We start from the raw sequence: 16,914 nt of genomic DNA, 5'->3' as shown, positions 1-16,914 counted from the left end.
TCTGAGAAATCTTAAGGCCTGCCATGATTCCATATTGGTAGCAGTTCCACTGCGAGACAGCTAAGCCCCAACTTAGTATATTTTTGTATCCAGAGAAGGTGAAGTTGCAATGCCTTGTGTGTCTCATTTCTTCATGCTTGATCCCTTTGGTTTCAGTTTGGATCCTATTAAAACATTGGTCCTGCCCTGCCCGGTTTGGCTCAGTGGTTAGAGCGTTGGCCTGCGGTCCGGAGAGACCCGGGTTCGGTTCCTGCTAAGAGCATGTACCTCGGTTGCAGTTTGTCCCTTACCCTGGTTGGGTTATGCGGGTGGCAGCCACTTGATGTGTCCCTTTCACGTCGATGTTTTTCTCTCTCTCTCCCTCTCTTTCCCTCCCACTCTATCTGAACAAAAAATGGAAAAATATCCTCCAATGAGGATAAAAAAAAAAAACATTGGTCCTTTTGGGAGGGTTAACATTGAACTGTCATCAACAACATACACCTGAATATAAAGGAAAACTATGACACCGTTGGTGATAGCGCTAAGTGAATGAACAAAGATCCAGAGTTTGGCAGCATGCTTGACTTCTCTCACTGTGGGGTTTATCAGAAAGTAACTGAGAGTCCTATGCCTGACTTGATCCTTTATTTTCTCTTTAAACAGGGCCACCCTGGACAGCCAGGGCCCAGAGGCCCACCTGGCATGGATGGCTGTAATGGAACTCAAGGAGCTATTGGATTTCCAGGCCCTGATGGCTATCCCGGGTTTCTTGGACCACCTGTATGCTTCCAGATCTTAAACATTATTTCAAATGGCTTTGATTCCCTCCAAGTGTGTCCTTGTTCTCCTCTCTGGAGAACTCATTAAGCATTCATGGGCAACCACTATAGTCCCTTGTCTAATTCAGGAGTCTGTGCTGGCAGCACCACAACATTAAAAGTCTAAAGAATAATAGCAGTTGCAGAAGGGTGTACACATGTTGCACTACTTAGGGTTATTTTTAAATATCTTAAGAGTTCGCAACATTGTGAAAAGACTAGTAAATTTAAGAGGAAAGTACACATGTAGGCTATTTGATATGTTCACACATAAGATAATATTTGGAAGGCTTATATGGGATCACAGAAGCACTAATAATGGCCCAAAGGGCTTGGCAAGCTTGGTGTATATCAGCGATTCTTAACCAGGGGTGATCTTGGTCCCCTTAGGACACATTTGACAGTTATTATTGACATTTTTGGTTATCACAAACTGAAGGTGTGCTACTGGCACAGGACAACCTCCCTCTCAAACATCAAGGAATAATCTGTTCCAAAGTATCAACAGTGAGAAATAGTTGAGAAATCCTACACTATACTGACATAGTTTGTTCCCTACCCCCTTCTCACTGCATATCATAACCTTTGGTTCTGGGATTGAAAAAGCGTTTGTTGGATCCTGGTGTCACCACTTTTATTTAATTCCATTTATCCATACAGGGACCAAATATTAGAATCTAAGGGATTTCTAATAATATACCATGCCCTTGTAAGGCTGCTTTTTTCTCTGGAAAGAGAAAATAACACATTTCAAGGCCATTCTCAACTGCACTTAAAATAATCTAAGCTAATAAGGATACTAATGTGATGCATTAAGTTATAAATCATACTATTAGATAGATCCAAGGCTGAATTAATTGACTGGCATTTTACTGAAAGATCAGAATCATCATCTTCAGTCACCAAGTTATGGGTGTGGGTATGTATCTCAGAGAGTGAGACATACAGAAAGATCCAAGATGGCAGAGAAGTAGGTGGAAGCTACACTCACGCCCTGCCAGAACCAAATAGAAATTACTAAACTAAAGTATAGAAAAATCATCCTGAGTAACCAACTGAAGACTAGCTGGAGAGAAACCTTATAACCAAGGACTTACAGAGGAAACCACATCAAGACTGGTAGGAGTTGCAGAGGGGCAAGGCAGCTGGCCAGGTACTCAGGGACAACAGCTGAAATTCCAGAAGGATATATGAGCTGAGGTGGTGCCCCTCTGAGAACAGTGAAGTCTGGCTCCCCGGCCCACAGCACCAGAACTAGGAAAGGTGCCCATATAACATCTGGCTGTGAAAAGCAGTGGGGTTTCTCTCTGCCAGAGAGAGATGGCTGGGAATGCAGGTACCCTTTTAATTTTTTATTATTATTTTTTAAATTTTTTGTTTATTAACTTGTTTTTGTTACAGATATTTCTCATTTTTCCCCCATTGACACCCTCCTCCCCTCCCCCCCCGACCCCATCCCCAGCTTTGTTGTCTATGTTCATTGGTCATGCACATATACATGTAAATTTTGTGGTTTATCTCTTCCCCCACAAAACCCCCTCCTCTGAGGCTTATCAGTCTGTACCCTACCTCCATGTCTCTGGGTTAATTTTTTTCAGCAGTTTGTTTAGTTCATTATATTCCACAAATAAGTGAGATTATGTGATACTTGTCTTTCTCTGCTTGGCTTGTTTCGCTTAGCATAATACTCTCCAGGTCCTTCCATGCCATCTCAAAGGATAAGAGATCTTTCTTTCTTGCAGCTGCATAGTATTCCATTGAGTACATGTACCATAGCTTTTTAAGCCACTCATCTACTGATGGGCAGTCACCCTTTTAAATGACCAACATACAAAATTTCATTCACAGCCACTCACCCTGGGCTCTGGTGGAGGGTGGGCAGAATAGACTAGAGCTGTGGGAAGAAAGCTTGGAGTTCGTGGCTCTGGGGAGAGAGCTGAGACGCCAGATGTCAGGATCCCTGTACTGAGTCATTCCCCCATACTGCAGAAGCTATCTTTCTTGGGCAGAACATTCCCCTCCATGCAACATCAGTATGGGGGAAATTAATAGCCCCCTTCATTGGAATGCCTCTCGCTTCACTCTCTGGAGCATATGCCCTGCTGAAAAGTGAAGGTAGTGGCTCTTAAAATGACTAAGCCAGACAGCCTATAGGCAGAGGCAGTTCTCTGGGTGCTTTGTGACTTCTTCTGACCTTCCTCTGGGCCCAGTGCTAATAAGAGCAGACCTTGGTGCACACAGCTTGGTCCTTTCCACATGCACCTAGGCCCTGCAGAGGAGCCACAAGCTGTGGATCGTTGATAGCTATAAACAGATTACCTAAGGCCAGTCACAAACAGTGTCTGATAATGGCCTACATCAGAGTTCCATTGAAGAGGCCCAGAACCAATACACCCAGTTGCCAGCTTCAGACAATAACAGAGCAAGGTACAGTAGGTTTCACAAGCAGCATACTGACAGAGAGATCGTGGCAGGCACCAAACCATGCTGAGGTGAATTCCTCTTCATGTGATCAGTATCTGCACAGAAGCATGCCTGCTATGTAGGGGATTTAGCCTCATTGTCAGAAAGCCTGAGGGTCAATCCCATAAATCAATGGGCCAATAGCAGTCAATACTTGAATATAGCAGTAGGCCCACATAAAACACACAAGAGACATTCTTAGAGAACCCAGATCATACCTGATCACACACAGTCTCAGGGAGACTGTGCCACTGGGTCCCACAGGTCACCAACATAAAGCCACCCCACCAAGACTGGGAGTCATAGCAGATCTACCTAATATATAGAAAAAAAAAAAACAAAAAAACACAAAGAGGCAGCCAAAAGGGAGAGTCAACGAAACAGGTCCCAAATGGAAGAATAAGATAATTTTCCAGAAGAAGAGCTAGATGAAATGGAAGTAAGCAGACATAAAGAGCAGAGTAATGATTATAAGGATACCCAACAACATTAAAAAAGACATAGAGCTCAGCTGGCATGGTTCAGTGGTGGAACATTGACCCATGCACCAAGAAGTCACCAGTTCAATTCGCGGTCAGGGTACATACCCAGGTTGTGTGCCCAATCCCCAGTGAGAGGCATGTAGGAGGTAGCCAATCGATGTTCTCTCTCATCACTGTTTCTATTTCTTTTGCCCTCCCTTCCTCTCTCTCTAAAATTAATAAAGAAAAAAAAAATTGAAAAGAACATAGAAACTATAAAAAAGAGCAGTCAGAAATAAATAATGCTGCATCTGAAATAAATAATACACTGGAAGGAATAAATAGTAGGCTAATGAAGCAGAGGATCACATCAGCAATTTTGAAGACAAGGTAGAAATAAACAACCAATCGAGAAACAAAAAGAAAAAAAACAATTTAGTGAGGATAATTAAAGGACCTTCGGGACAACATGAAGCATAACAACATCCAAGTCATAAGGGTACAAGAAGGAGAAGAGAGAGAGCAAGGGACTGAGAACCTATTTAAAGAAATAATGACTGAAAACTTTCCTAACCCAATAAAGAGAGAAAAAAAAACAAACCCAGGAAGTGCAGAGAGTCTGAAACAAGATGGACCCAAAGAGGCCACACCAAGACACATCATAATTAAAATGGCAAAAGTTAAAGAAAAGAGAGACTCTTACCAACATAGGGGCTTCCATAAGACTGTCAGCTGATTTCTCAACAGAAACATTTCAAGCCAGGAGGGATTGGCATGGAATATTCAAAGTGGTAAAAAGCAAAGACCTGCACCCAAGACTAATTTACCTAACAAGGCTATCATTTCAAATTGAAGAAGAAATAAAGAGCTTCCCATAGCAAAAAAAGGAAGAAGAAACTTAAGAAATTTTCTTACCACCAAGCCAGTATTGCAAAAATGTTAAAGGGTTTATTTTAAGAGGAAGGAGAAGAAGAAACATAATTTTAAAAATACATAAGAACATAGTTAAAAGTAATTTGGCAATAAATACATACCTATCAACAATCACTTTAAATGTAAATGGCTTACATGTGCCAATAAATTTGATTTTAAAAAGCTATAGGGTAGCTGAATGGATAAGAAAACAAGAGCCATGTATATGCAGTCTTCAAGAGACCCACCTCAGAATGAAAGATACAGAGTAAAATAAAGGGATGGATGTTGACATTTCATGCAAATGGAAAGAAAAAATAAAGATGGGGTAGCAATAATTATACCTGAAAAAATAGATTTTAAACAAAAACCATGGTAAGAGACAAATAAGGATACTACATAATGATAAAGGAAGCAAACCAACAAGAAAATATACCTTACTAAACATTTATGCACCCAAAATAGGAGCACCTAAATATGTAAAGTAAGTCTTGATGGACATGAAGAAAGAGATTGACAGCAATACAGCTATAGTAGAGGATTTAACACCCCATTGACATTAACTGATAGAACTTTCAGACAGAAATAAACAAGGAGAAGGCAGCCTTAAATGACACACTAAATCACAGGAATTTAATATCTTCAGAGCATTTCACCCCAAAGCAGCAGAATATACATTCTTTTCAAGTACCCATTGGAACATTTTCTACAATAGACCACATGTTAGAACACAAAACAAGTCTATATAAATTTAAGAAGATTGAAATTATATCAAACATCTTCTTACCATAATACTATGAAACTTAAATCAATCACAAGAAGAAAACTGAAAAACATGCAAAGTTATTGAGGCTAAGTGACATATTAGTAAACAATAAATGGGATAACAGAGAGATAAGGAAAAAATCAAAAGTACCTTGAAATAAATGAAAATGAGAACAAAACAACTCAAAAATCTGTGGGACACAGGGAAAGCAGTCCTGAGAGGTAAATTCATAGCTTTACCAGCTTATCTCAAGAAACAAGATAAAGCTCAAATAAAAAATCGAATTTTACACTTAAAGGAACTTGAAAAAGAACAACAAAGCCCAGAATGAGTAGAAGGATGGAAATAAAAAGATCAGCACAGAAATAAATGAAATAGAAAAAAAAATTTTTTTTAAAATATCAATGAAACCAAGACTGATTCTTTGAAAAGATAAACAAGATTGATAAATCTTTAACCAGACTCATCAAGGGGAAAGAAAAAAAAAAAAAAAAAAAAGACAGGACCCAAATATGTAAAATCAGAAATGAAAGTGTAGAAGTAACAACAGGCATCAAAAAAAATTCAAAGCATTGTAAGAAAATAGTCCAAATACCTATATGCTAACAAATTGGACAATCTGGACAGAATGGATAAATTCCTAGAAACATACAGTATACTAAAACTAAATCAGGAAAAATCAGAAGCTCTGAATAGACATATTACAACCAGTAAAATTAAAGCAGTAATCAAAAAACTTCCAACAAACCAAAGCCCTGGACTGCATGGCTTTACAGGTGAAATTTACCAAACATTCAAAGAAGCGCTATCACCTATTATTCTAAACTATTACAAAAAATTTAAAAGAAGGGAAGACTCCCAAGCTCATTTTATAAGGCCAGCATTATTCTAATCATAAAACCAGATAAAGACACAACAAAGAAAGAAAATATATAGTACAATATCCCTGAAGAGCATGGATACTAAAGTCTTCAACAAAATATTAGCAAACCATCCCTGGCCAGTTTTGCTCAGGGTTAGAGCATCAGCCCGTGGACTGGAGTGTCCTGGGTACGGTTCCCGCTAGGGGCACATACCTCGGTTGCAGTTTGTCCCCAGCCCTGGTTGGGGTCATGTGGGTGGCAACCACTCAATGTGTCTCTCTCACATCGATGTTTCTCTCTCTTCCTCCTCTCCCTCCCACTCTATCTGAAGATAAATGCAAAAATGTCCTCAGGTGAGGATAATATATATATAATATTTGCAAACCAAATCCAGCAATACATTTAAAAGATCATACAACATGATCAAGTGAGATTTATTCTGGGGATGTAAGTTTGGTACAATAAACGTGATACACCACATAAACAAAATGAAAGATTAAAACCACATGATCAGAACAACAACAACAAAAAAAACAATTTGATAGCATTCAGTACCCATTTATGATAAAAAACAAAAAAGTCTCAGCAAAGTGGGAACAGAGGGAACACACCTCAACATAATAAAGACCATATATGACAAACCCACAGCCAACATCATACTCAATGGGCAAACACTACAAGAGTTCTCCTATAAGATCGGGAACAAGACAGGGATGTCCGCTTTCACCATTCTTATTCAACATGGTACTGAATTTCTAGCCACAGCATTCAGAAAAGAAGAAAAATAAAAGGCATCCAAAATGGAAAGAAAGAAGTAAAATTGTCATTATTTGCAGATGACATGATACTGTACATAAAAAATCCTAAAGATTCCACTAAAAAATTACTAGAACCGATAAATGAATTCAGTAAAGTAGCAAGATAAAAAATAAATATCAAGAAATCAGTTGAATTTGTATAGACCAATAATGAAATATCAGAAAGGGAAATTTAAAAACAAAACAAAACAAAACAAAACACATCATTCACAATTGCTCCAAAAAGAATAAAATACCTAGGAATAAAGAATGTGAAAGACCTGTACTAAGGAAATATGACGACACTGAAGAAAGAAATTAAAGAAGATAAAATGAGTGGAAGTGTATGCCACGTTCATGAATACGAAGTATTAACATCATTAAAATGTCCACACTACCCAAAGCAATTTACAGATTCAATGCAATTCCAGTCAAGATACTAATGGCATATTTCACAGAACTAGAACAAATATTTCAAAAAGTTATATGGAACCACAAAAGACTTCACATAGTAACAGTGACCTTGAGAAAGAAGAACAAAAAGGGGAGAAGTATGCAATGTGATGTTGAACTATAATACAAGGCCATAGTAATCAAAACAGCATGGTATTGGCATTAAAATGGACATATACATCAATGAAACAGAATAGAGATCCCAGAAATAAACCCAATCAATTATAGTCAATTAATATTTGACAAAGGAAGCAAAAACATACAATGGGCTAGTCTACTCAATAAATAATGTTAAGAAAATTAGAGATATGTACAAAAAAATGAAACTAGACCACCTTCTTACACTTCACAAAAGAATAAACTAAAAATAGATTAAAGACTTATATGTTAGACTCAAAACCATAAAAATCCCAGAAAAAAACATATAGTTGATGTTTCTTGTACCAATATTTTTTCTGATATATCTCCTTGGTAGAGGGCAACAAAAATAAAATCAAATAAATGCTACTACATCAAACTAAAATGTTTTTGAACAGCAAAAAAAAAAAAAAAAAAAAATCAACAAAATGAAAAGACAAGCCACTGATTGGGAAAAACATATTTGCTGATATATCTGATGAGGGGTTAATATCCAAAAATTTAAAAATAACTTAATTTAAAAAATATATAGTGAATTACAAAATGGGCAAAGGACCTGAATAGACACTTCTCCAAACACATGGCCAATAGACATATAAAAAGATGCTCAAGGTTGGTAATAATCAGAAAAATGCAAATTAAAAAAAATCTTTTAGTTGAGAGTATTACAGATGTCCCCTCGTTCTTGGCTCCCCGCCATGCAGTACCCACCCAACCTAGGATTTCACCACCCTGTGTCCATCGTCAATGCATATATGCATATAAGTTTTTTGGCTAATCGCTTTCCTCCCCCACTCACCCTTTCCCTCTGAGATTCAAAAGTCTGTTTCATGTTTCCGTGCCTCTGGTTGTATTTTATTTATTGGTTTATTGTGTTCATTAGATTCCACATATAAGTGAAATCATGTGATAGTTGACTTTCTCTGACTGACTTATTTCACTTAGCATAATAATTTCCAGGTCTCTCTATGTTGTCTCAAAGGGTGATAGATTCTTCTTTTTTACAGTTGCATAATATTCCATTGTGTAAATATACCGGCGCATTTTTATCCATTTATCTACTGATGGGCATTTGGGCTGTCTTCAGATGTTAGCTATTGTAAATAACACTGCTATAAGCATAGAGGTGCATATATTCTTTCTGATTGGTGTTTCAGGCTTCTTAGAATATATTTTTATCCTCACCTGAGGATTTTTTTTTTTTTTTTGCATTTATCTTCTGATAGAGCATGAGGGAGAGAGGGAGGAAGAGAGAGAAAGAAACATCAATGTGAAAGAGACACATTGAGTGGCTGCCACCCACATGACCCCAACCAGGGCCAGGACAAACTGCAACCAAGGTACATGCCTTTAGCGGGAACCAAACCTGGGACTCTCTGGTCCACAGGCTGATGCTCTAACTGCTGAGCCAAACTGGCCAGGACTTAGGATATATTCTTAAAAGTGGCATCAATGGGTCAAATGGCAATTCCATTTTTAACTTTTTGAGGAAACTCCACCATGTTTTTCACAGTGACTACACTAGGCTGTATCCCCACCAGCAGTTGTACTGGGGTTCCTGTTTCTCCACATACTTGTCAGCACTTGTTGTTTTTTGATTTATTGATGCTAGTCATTTTGGCAGGTGTACCTCACTGTCACTTTTATTTGCATCTCTCTGATTATTAGTGATGTTGAATATTTTTTCATATGCCTTTTGGCCATTTTATGTTCTATTTGAGGAAATGTTTATTCGAGTCCACTGCCCCTTTTGTTTTTATTGTTTATCTTTCTTTAGTTGAGTTGTATAAGTACTTTATATATATTGGAAATTAAACTCTTATCAGATGTATCACTGGCAAATATGTTCTCCCATATTATGGGTTTGTTTTTCTTTTTCATTTGATGCTGGTTTCTTTTTCTGTGCATAGCTTTTTAGTTTGATTTATTCCATTTTCTTTTCATTGTTTCTCTTGCCCTGGGTAATATATTGGTGAAGATTCTGCTACATGAGATGTCTGAGATTTTACTACCTATGTTTTCTTTTAGGATTTTTATGGTTTCACAACTTGTATATTTTTTTCTTTATTGATATTAGGAGAGAGGGGAAGGGAGAGAGAGAGAGACATGGAAACATTGATGTGAGAGAACATCCATTGGCCACCTCCTGCATGCCCCCCACTGGGGATTTGGCCCACAACCTGGGCATGTGCTCTGACTGGGAATCAAACTGGCAACCTCTTGGTGCATGGGATGATGCTCAACCAGTGAGCCACACAAGCTGGGATCACAACTTACATTTAAGTCTACTATCCATTTTGAGTTTATTTTTGTGTATGGCATAAGTTGGTGGTCTAGTTTCATCTTATTGCATGTACCTGTCCAATTTTCCCAACACCATTTATTGAAGAGACTACCTTTGCTCCATTGTATGCTCTTGTCTCCTTTGCAAATTAATTGAGCATAATAGCTTGGGTCAATTTTGGGGTTCTCTGTTCTGTTCCATTGATCTATATGCCTGTCCTTGTGCCAGTACCAGGCTGTTTTGATTACAGTGGCTTTTTAGTATAACCAATATCCAGTATTGTGATTCCTCCTACTTTGTTCTTCTTTGTCAAAATTGCTGTGGCTATTTGGGGTCTTTTTGGTTACTTTTTTTTTTTTTAGTATTTGTTGTAGATCTGTTAGATATGCTGTTCATATTTTCATAGGGATTGCATTAAATCTACATTACCTTGGGTATTATGAGATTTTAATAATGTTAATTCTACCAATCCATAAACATGGTATATTCTTCCACTTGTTTATATTTTCCTCTATCTTTTTTTTTCAACTTCTTGTAGTTTTCTGAGTACAGGTATTTTACCTCCTTTGTTAAATTTATTCCTAAGTATCTTAATTTTTTATTGTAATGGTAATTAAGAATTTTTTAAGTTCTTTCTGATAATTCATCAATTTCTGGTTGTTAATTTTGTGTCCTGCTACATTGTCAAATTTATTTATCAAATCTAATAGTTTTCTGGTGAGTTTTTTAGGGGATTCTATGTACAATACAATGTCATCTGCAAATGATGACATTTTTACTTTGTCTTTTCCTATTCGAATGCTTCTTATTTTTTTCTCTTGTCTGATCACTGTGGCTAAAACTTCCAGTACTATGTTGATTAAAAGTGGGGAAAACGGATATTCCTGTATTGTTCCTGTTTTTAGGGGAAATGCTTTTAGTTTTGGCCCATTGAGTATGATGTTGGTTGTAGATTTGTCATATATGGGCTTTATTATGTTGAGGTACATCCCCTCCATTCCCACTTTGCTGAGAATTTTAATTTAAAAAACCTGGGTGTTCGATTTTGTCTAATGCTTTTTCTGCTTCTATTGATATGATCATATAATTTTTGTTTTTCAATTTGTTTATGTGATATATCACATTTATTGATTTGCAAATATTGTATGAGCCTTGCATTCCTGGAATAAATCCCAATTGGTCCTGGTGTATTATCTTTTTAATATATTGCTGGATATGATTTGCTAATATTTTGTTGAAGATTTTAGCATCTACGTTTACCAGTGATATTAGCCTGTAATTCTCTTTGTAATGTCTTTGTCTGATTTTGGAGTTAGGATAAACCTGGCCTTGTAAAAAGATCTTGGAAGACTTCTTCCTCTTGCATTTTTTAGAACAGTTTAAGGAGCATAAGTTTTAGTTTATTTGAATGTTTGGTAAAACTCACCTGTGAAGCCTTCCAGATCAGTACATTTGTTTGCTGGGAGTTTCTTTGATTACTGTTTCAATTTCATCAGTTGTTTTGGAACTATTCAGATTTTTTTATTCTTCCTGATTCCATTTTGACAGATTGTATATTTCTAGAAATTTGTCCTTTTTGTCCAGGTTGTCCAACTTGTTGGCATATAGTTGTTCATAACAATTTTTTACTATCCTTTGTATTTCTGTGATGTCAGTTGATATTTCTTCTCTTTCATTTCTTATTTTGTTTATTTGGATCCTCTCTCTTTGTTTCTTGTTGAGTCTGGCTAAAGCTTAATAAATCTTATTTATCTTTCCAAACAACAAACTCTTGTATTCATTGATCTTTTGTATTTTTTAAGACTCTATTATTTATTTCTGCTTTTATCTTTATTGTTTTTTTTATATATATATAATTTGGTTTTATTGAATTTTGGGGGAGAGAGAGATAGAAACATTGATGTGAGAGAGAATCATCAATTGGTTATCTCCTGCACACCCTGTATTCCTTCTCCTTCTTCTTCTTCTACCAGTTCCTTTAGTGTTTCTTGCAGTGCTGGTTTGTTGGTAATAAACTCCTTTAGTTTTTCGTTTTCTTGTTTTTGTTTTTGGTCTGCAAAGCTCTTTATTTCACCTTCAATTTTGAATGATAGTCTGGTTGGATAGAATGCTTACCTTCAGTCCCTTGCTTTTCATTACTTTGTATACTTCATGCCACACCCTTCTGGCATAAAGTGTTTCTATTGAGAAACCAGATGCCAGTCTAATGGAAGCCTTCTTGTAAGTAACTTTCTGTCTCTCTCTTGCTTTTTCAAGATTCTTTCTGTATTTTAACATTTGCCATTTTAATTATGACGTGTGTAGGTGGGGGTCTTTTGGGGTTTATATTGATTGGGACTCTTTGTGTTTCCAGGACTTGTGTGACTTTTTCCTTCACCAGGTTAGGGAAGTTTTCTGTCATTATTTCTTCAAATAGTTTCACTAGTCCTTACTCATATTCTTCTCTTTTTTGTCCCCCTATGGTGCTGATGTTGTTATGTTTCATATAGTCCCAAAGCTCCCTTAAGCTATCTTCCTCTTTTTATTTTTATTTTTTCCCCAATTGCTATTCTGCTTCAAGGTTTTTTTTCTACCTTATCCTCTGATTTGCTGATTCAGTCCTCATCTTCTTCTAATCTGCTGTTGATTCCTTCCAGGGTATTCTTTGTTTCAGCTATTTCATTCTTAATTTCCATTTGATATGTATTCGTGGTTTCTTCCTCTTTATTAATGCTGTGAAATTTCCCACTGGGTTTCTTATAGTTCTTATTAAGTTGCTTATAGTTTTCACTAAGTTGTTTTAGCAACTTTATATTCATTACTTTGAAATATTTATCTGAAAAGTTGTTTGATTCCATTTCATTTAGTTCCTTTTCTGGCAATATTTTCTTTTCTTTCATTTGAGGATTCTTTGTCTCACCATTTTAGTGGTCCAGTGGTTCTGAGCTGGGTGAGGCAGGTCGGGTTGCAGAAGCAGTTCAGTGCATTCAGGGGCATCTGGTCATGGTGAGTCATGCATGCCAGACCTAGGACCCAGTCTAGTTGTCCTAGGGCACTGGCACCTCTCAGTAGTGGTGGCAGTAGTGGGGCCAGTGGGGCATGGCGCTGGTCAGGATAGCAGCTTTTGGCAATGGTAGCAGTGGGTCTGGAAGTTATTGGCAATGGCAGCATTGTGGGCCAGCAGCACCTGTGGACATTCTGGCAGCTCTCATTGACAGCAGCAGTAACAGTGGGTTCAAAGGTCCTCATTAGTCAATGTAGGGCCAGTGGCTCTCTGCTGCAGCAGGGCCAGTAACTCTTTGCCATGGCAGGGCTAGTGGGATAATGGCTCACTGCTGTGGCAGGTCTCACAGGAGCAGCAGCCCTCTGCTGTGACAGGTTGCACAGGTGTGGCAGCCTTCTGCTACTGGCAGGTCCTGTGGGGGCTTGCCCCTCTGCAGCTTGCAGGTACCATGGGGGTGTGGCCCTCTGCCACGCATGGTTACTGAGGAGGCAGTGGCCCTCTACTGCTCCTGGGACCTGATGGATCCATGACTCTAGCTCTCTGCTCCTGGCGGGTCCCACTAGAGCATTGGCCCTCTGCTGCTTCAGAAAAGGTGGTGGGGCCATGCGAGCCTATCTGTGATCTCTGCCTTTTCCCACAGCCTCATCCCAAGAAAACCCTATGGATCCTCCACAATGGTACACTCTCTAATCCTAGGCCAAGAAAAGTGCCTAGCCAGGGAGTGTGCTGTAGCATTTGATAGCTCCCCTGCCTGGAGCAACCAAATGATCTGCCCTGAGTTTCTGCACCAACAAGCAGATGCCCACCCACACTCACACCCACACACACTCTTGCACATTCTCTTCTACTCACTCACCCTCATTTCTGTCCATGGCCTCAGGGTTCTGGGTCTACCCAGGGTATTATTTTTTTTTTAACTTATCTTTATTGTTGAATGTACTACAGATGCCCCTTTATGTCTTCCCCTTGACCCCTCCTCTCCAATCCTCCCCCCTCCTGTTTTCTCCACTCTATTGTCTGTGTCTATTGGTTATGTATATATGCAATAAGTTCTTTGGTTTCTCTCATCCCACCCCACCTCCCCCCTTCCCTTTGAGGTTCGTCGTCTAACAATCAATTTGTACTTCTCAACCTTTTATATTTTTCATACAACTCTCCTCCCATCTGGAAACCAACAAAAAGTTATCTGTATCTATGAGTCTGTTTCTGTTCTGCTTGCTTATTTTGTTTGTAGATTCAACTGTTGATAGATATGTATTTATTGCTATTTTATTGTTTATATATTTTTTTATCTTCTTCAAGAAGACCTGTCAACATTTCATATAATACTGGTTTGGTGCTAATGAACTCCTTTAGCTTTTTTTTGTCTGGGAAACTCTTTATATGGCCATCAATTCTATATGATAGTTTTGCAGGATAGAGTAATCTCGGTTGTAGGCTGTTGCTTTTTATCACTTTGAATGTCTCTTGCCACGCCTTTCTGGCCTGCAAAGTTTCTTTTGAGAAATCAGCTGACAGTCTATGGAAGCTCCCTTGTAGGTAACTAACTGCACTTTTCTTGCTGCTTTTAAGATTCTCTCTTTGTCTTTAACCTTTTGCATTTTGATGATGATGTGTCTTGGTGTGGACCTCTTTGGGTTCATCTTGTTTGGGACTCTCTGTGCTTTCTGGACTTGTATGTCTGTTTCCTTCACCAAGTTAGGGAAGTTTTCTGTCATTATTTTTGCAAATAGGTTTTCAATTTCTTGCCCTCTCTCTTCTCCTTCTGGCACTCCCATGATGCAAATGTTGGTACACTTGAAGTTGTCCCACAGGCTCCTTATACTATTTTTATTTTTTGGATTCTTTTTTTCTTTTTGCTGTTCTGATTGGGTGTTTTTTGCTTCCTTATATTCAAAATTGATGGTTTGCTTCTTTGCTTCACCTACTCTACTATTGATTCCCTATAAATTATTCTTTATTTCAGTTAGTGTATACTTCATTTCTGACTGGTCCTTTATTATGCTCTCGAGGCTCTCACTAAGTTTATTGAGCATCCTTATAAGCAGTGTTTTGAACTCTGCATTCGTTTGAATGTTTATCTCTATTTAATTTAGTTTTTTTCCTGGAGTTTTGTTCTATTCTTTCATTTGGGACATGTTTCTTTTTGTCTTCATTTTGGCTACCTCCCTGTGTCTGTTTCTATTAGGTAGAGTTGCTATGTCTCCTAGGCTTCCTAAGGTGACCTGTTATAGTAGGTGTCCCTTAGGGTCCAGTGGCACAGCCTCCCTGATCACCCAGTTGGGCCCTCGAGGTACACTCCTAGTGTGGACTTTACACCGTTCTGTTGTAATTGAATCTTGATTGCTGTTGGCATGTCAATGGGAGGTTTTACTCAGGATGATCAGCTCTAAGGACTGGCTGTGCCCACTATCTACCAAACTCTTACTACCTTGAATGATCAGCTGTACACAGACCAAGGCTTACTTCAGCAGTGCTCTGGTACCCTCTGAGTTCATTCCTTGTGTGTGTCACTTGTGGAGGTGGTTTGGTGGTGGTGCTTTGATGTGATCTAAAACTGTCCACTGGTTGTGCTGGCTCTGGGGCAAGATTAGCCAACTGCCTGTGTTCTACCCAGGGCCACCAGGCATAAGCTACAAAGTGATCTGCTGATGGATGCTTATTGTGCTGGGCTTGGAGGTGCCCAAGCAAAGCCAAGCTGTGAACCAAGACTGGCTGCTTCTAGTGCTGGGCCTGGGGCCACTTAGTGAGAGGTATGGGGCTCGCTGTGGCCAGATGCTGCTTGTTTGAGATAATTTAGGAAAATCTGAAGTAGAAGCCAAAACAGACCTATCCTATGGTAAAGCCACTGGAAACAGCTTGGGTGGGCCTGAAAGTTGGGTGGGGCAGGGCCTCAGGGAATCACCAGGGTGGGGCAAACAGTCTGAGCCAAGTTGCTGGAGTCCAGATATGACGGCCCTCTGCCTGCCCTGTGGGGGAAGGACTCACCAAAGGGAAAACAGCCTCAACCAGCACCTCTGCCCAGAAGAAAGCTGCCTCTCCAACCCTCACCCCAATGCCAAACAACTCAGTTCTTCCCGGTATGTCGTTGGTGCCTTTCAAGTTGCCTCCCCTCAGCACTGGAGCTCAGATGGAGCTGGTACAAGTAAGTCCATGCACAGGCCCCTTAAGGGAGCTGGCTGGGTCTCCAGAAGCCTCAGCCTCCCTCAGCCTCAGTTGCCACTGGTTTTTACAGCCAAAAGTGATCAGGACTTCTCTTCCTGGCACTGGAACCCTGAGCTGGGCGCCTGGTGCGGGACAGGGACCTCTCACTCCTCAGGGAAGACCTTCACAGCTGAGGTGCCCTTCTTGATTTTCATCTGCCACACGTGGGTGCGGGACCAGCCTGTCCGCACCTCTGCCCCTCCTACCCATCTCGATGTGGCTGCTTCTTTGTTTTCCTAGTTGTAGGACTTCCATTCAGCTTGATTTCAGTGTATTTTGAAGGATGGCTGTTCTGTAGTTTAGTTGTTATTTTGATGTGGTTGTGGGAGGAGGTGAGTACCACGTTTACCTACACCACCATCTCGACCAAAAGTGACCCCAAGGTATTCTTTATTTCAACTATGTCATTCCTCATTTCTGATTGATTCTTATTGGCGGTTTCTACCTCCTTTTTCATGCTTATAACATCCCTACTAAGTTCCTTATAGTTCTCATTAAGTTGTTTGTAGTTCTTGCTAAGTTGCTTGAGCTTCCTTACAAGCATTACTTTGTATTCTTTATCTGATAAATTGCTTGCCTCCAATTCATTTAATTTCTTTTCTGGCAGTTCATCATTTTCTTTCATTTGGGGATCATTTCTTTGTCTCCCCATTTCAGCAGGTTCAGTCTTCCAGATCAGGCATGCCTGGTCACAGCAGCAAGTTTGTGCATCTGGGGTCATCATATCCCAGCAGCGTCCAGTCTTCTAGGGACACTGGGTTAGTTGCACCTGGTCATAGCAGTAGGTCCA

At 39.2% G+C, this 16,914-nt stretch overlaps 1 protein-coding gene across 1 annotated transcript in view; it reads left to right on the top strand.

Moving 5' to 3' along the window:
* The window catches only part of COL4A6 (collagen type IV alpha 6 chain), a 438,122-nt gene that overhangs the window by 344,044 nt on the left and 77,164 nt on the right, over positions 1-16,914 (top strand). The window contains exon 6 of the mRNA XM_036271343.1: positions 646-762. Coding sequence (XP_036127236.1) covers positions 646-762 — 117 coding nt within the window. The remainder of the gene's footprint in view (positions 1-645; positions 763-16,914) is intronic.

The sequence above is a fragment of the Molossus molossus genome, unplaced genomic scaffold (genome assembly GCF_014108415.1).
Source record: "Molossus molossus isolate mMolMol1 unplaced genomic scaffold, mMolMol1.p scaffold_m16_p_2, whole genome shotgun sequence".
NCBI classification, from domain to species: Eukaryota; Metazoa; Chordata; class Mammalia; order Chiroptera; family Molossidae; genus Molossus; species Molossus molossus.
This window is presented reverse-complemented; position numbering and strand designations above follow the sequence as displayed.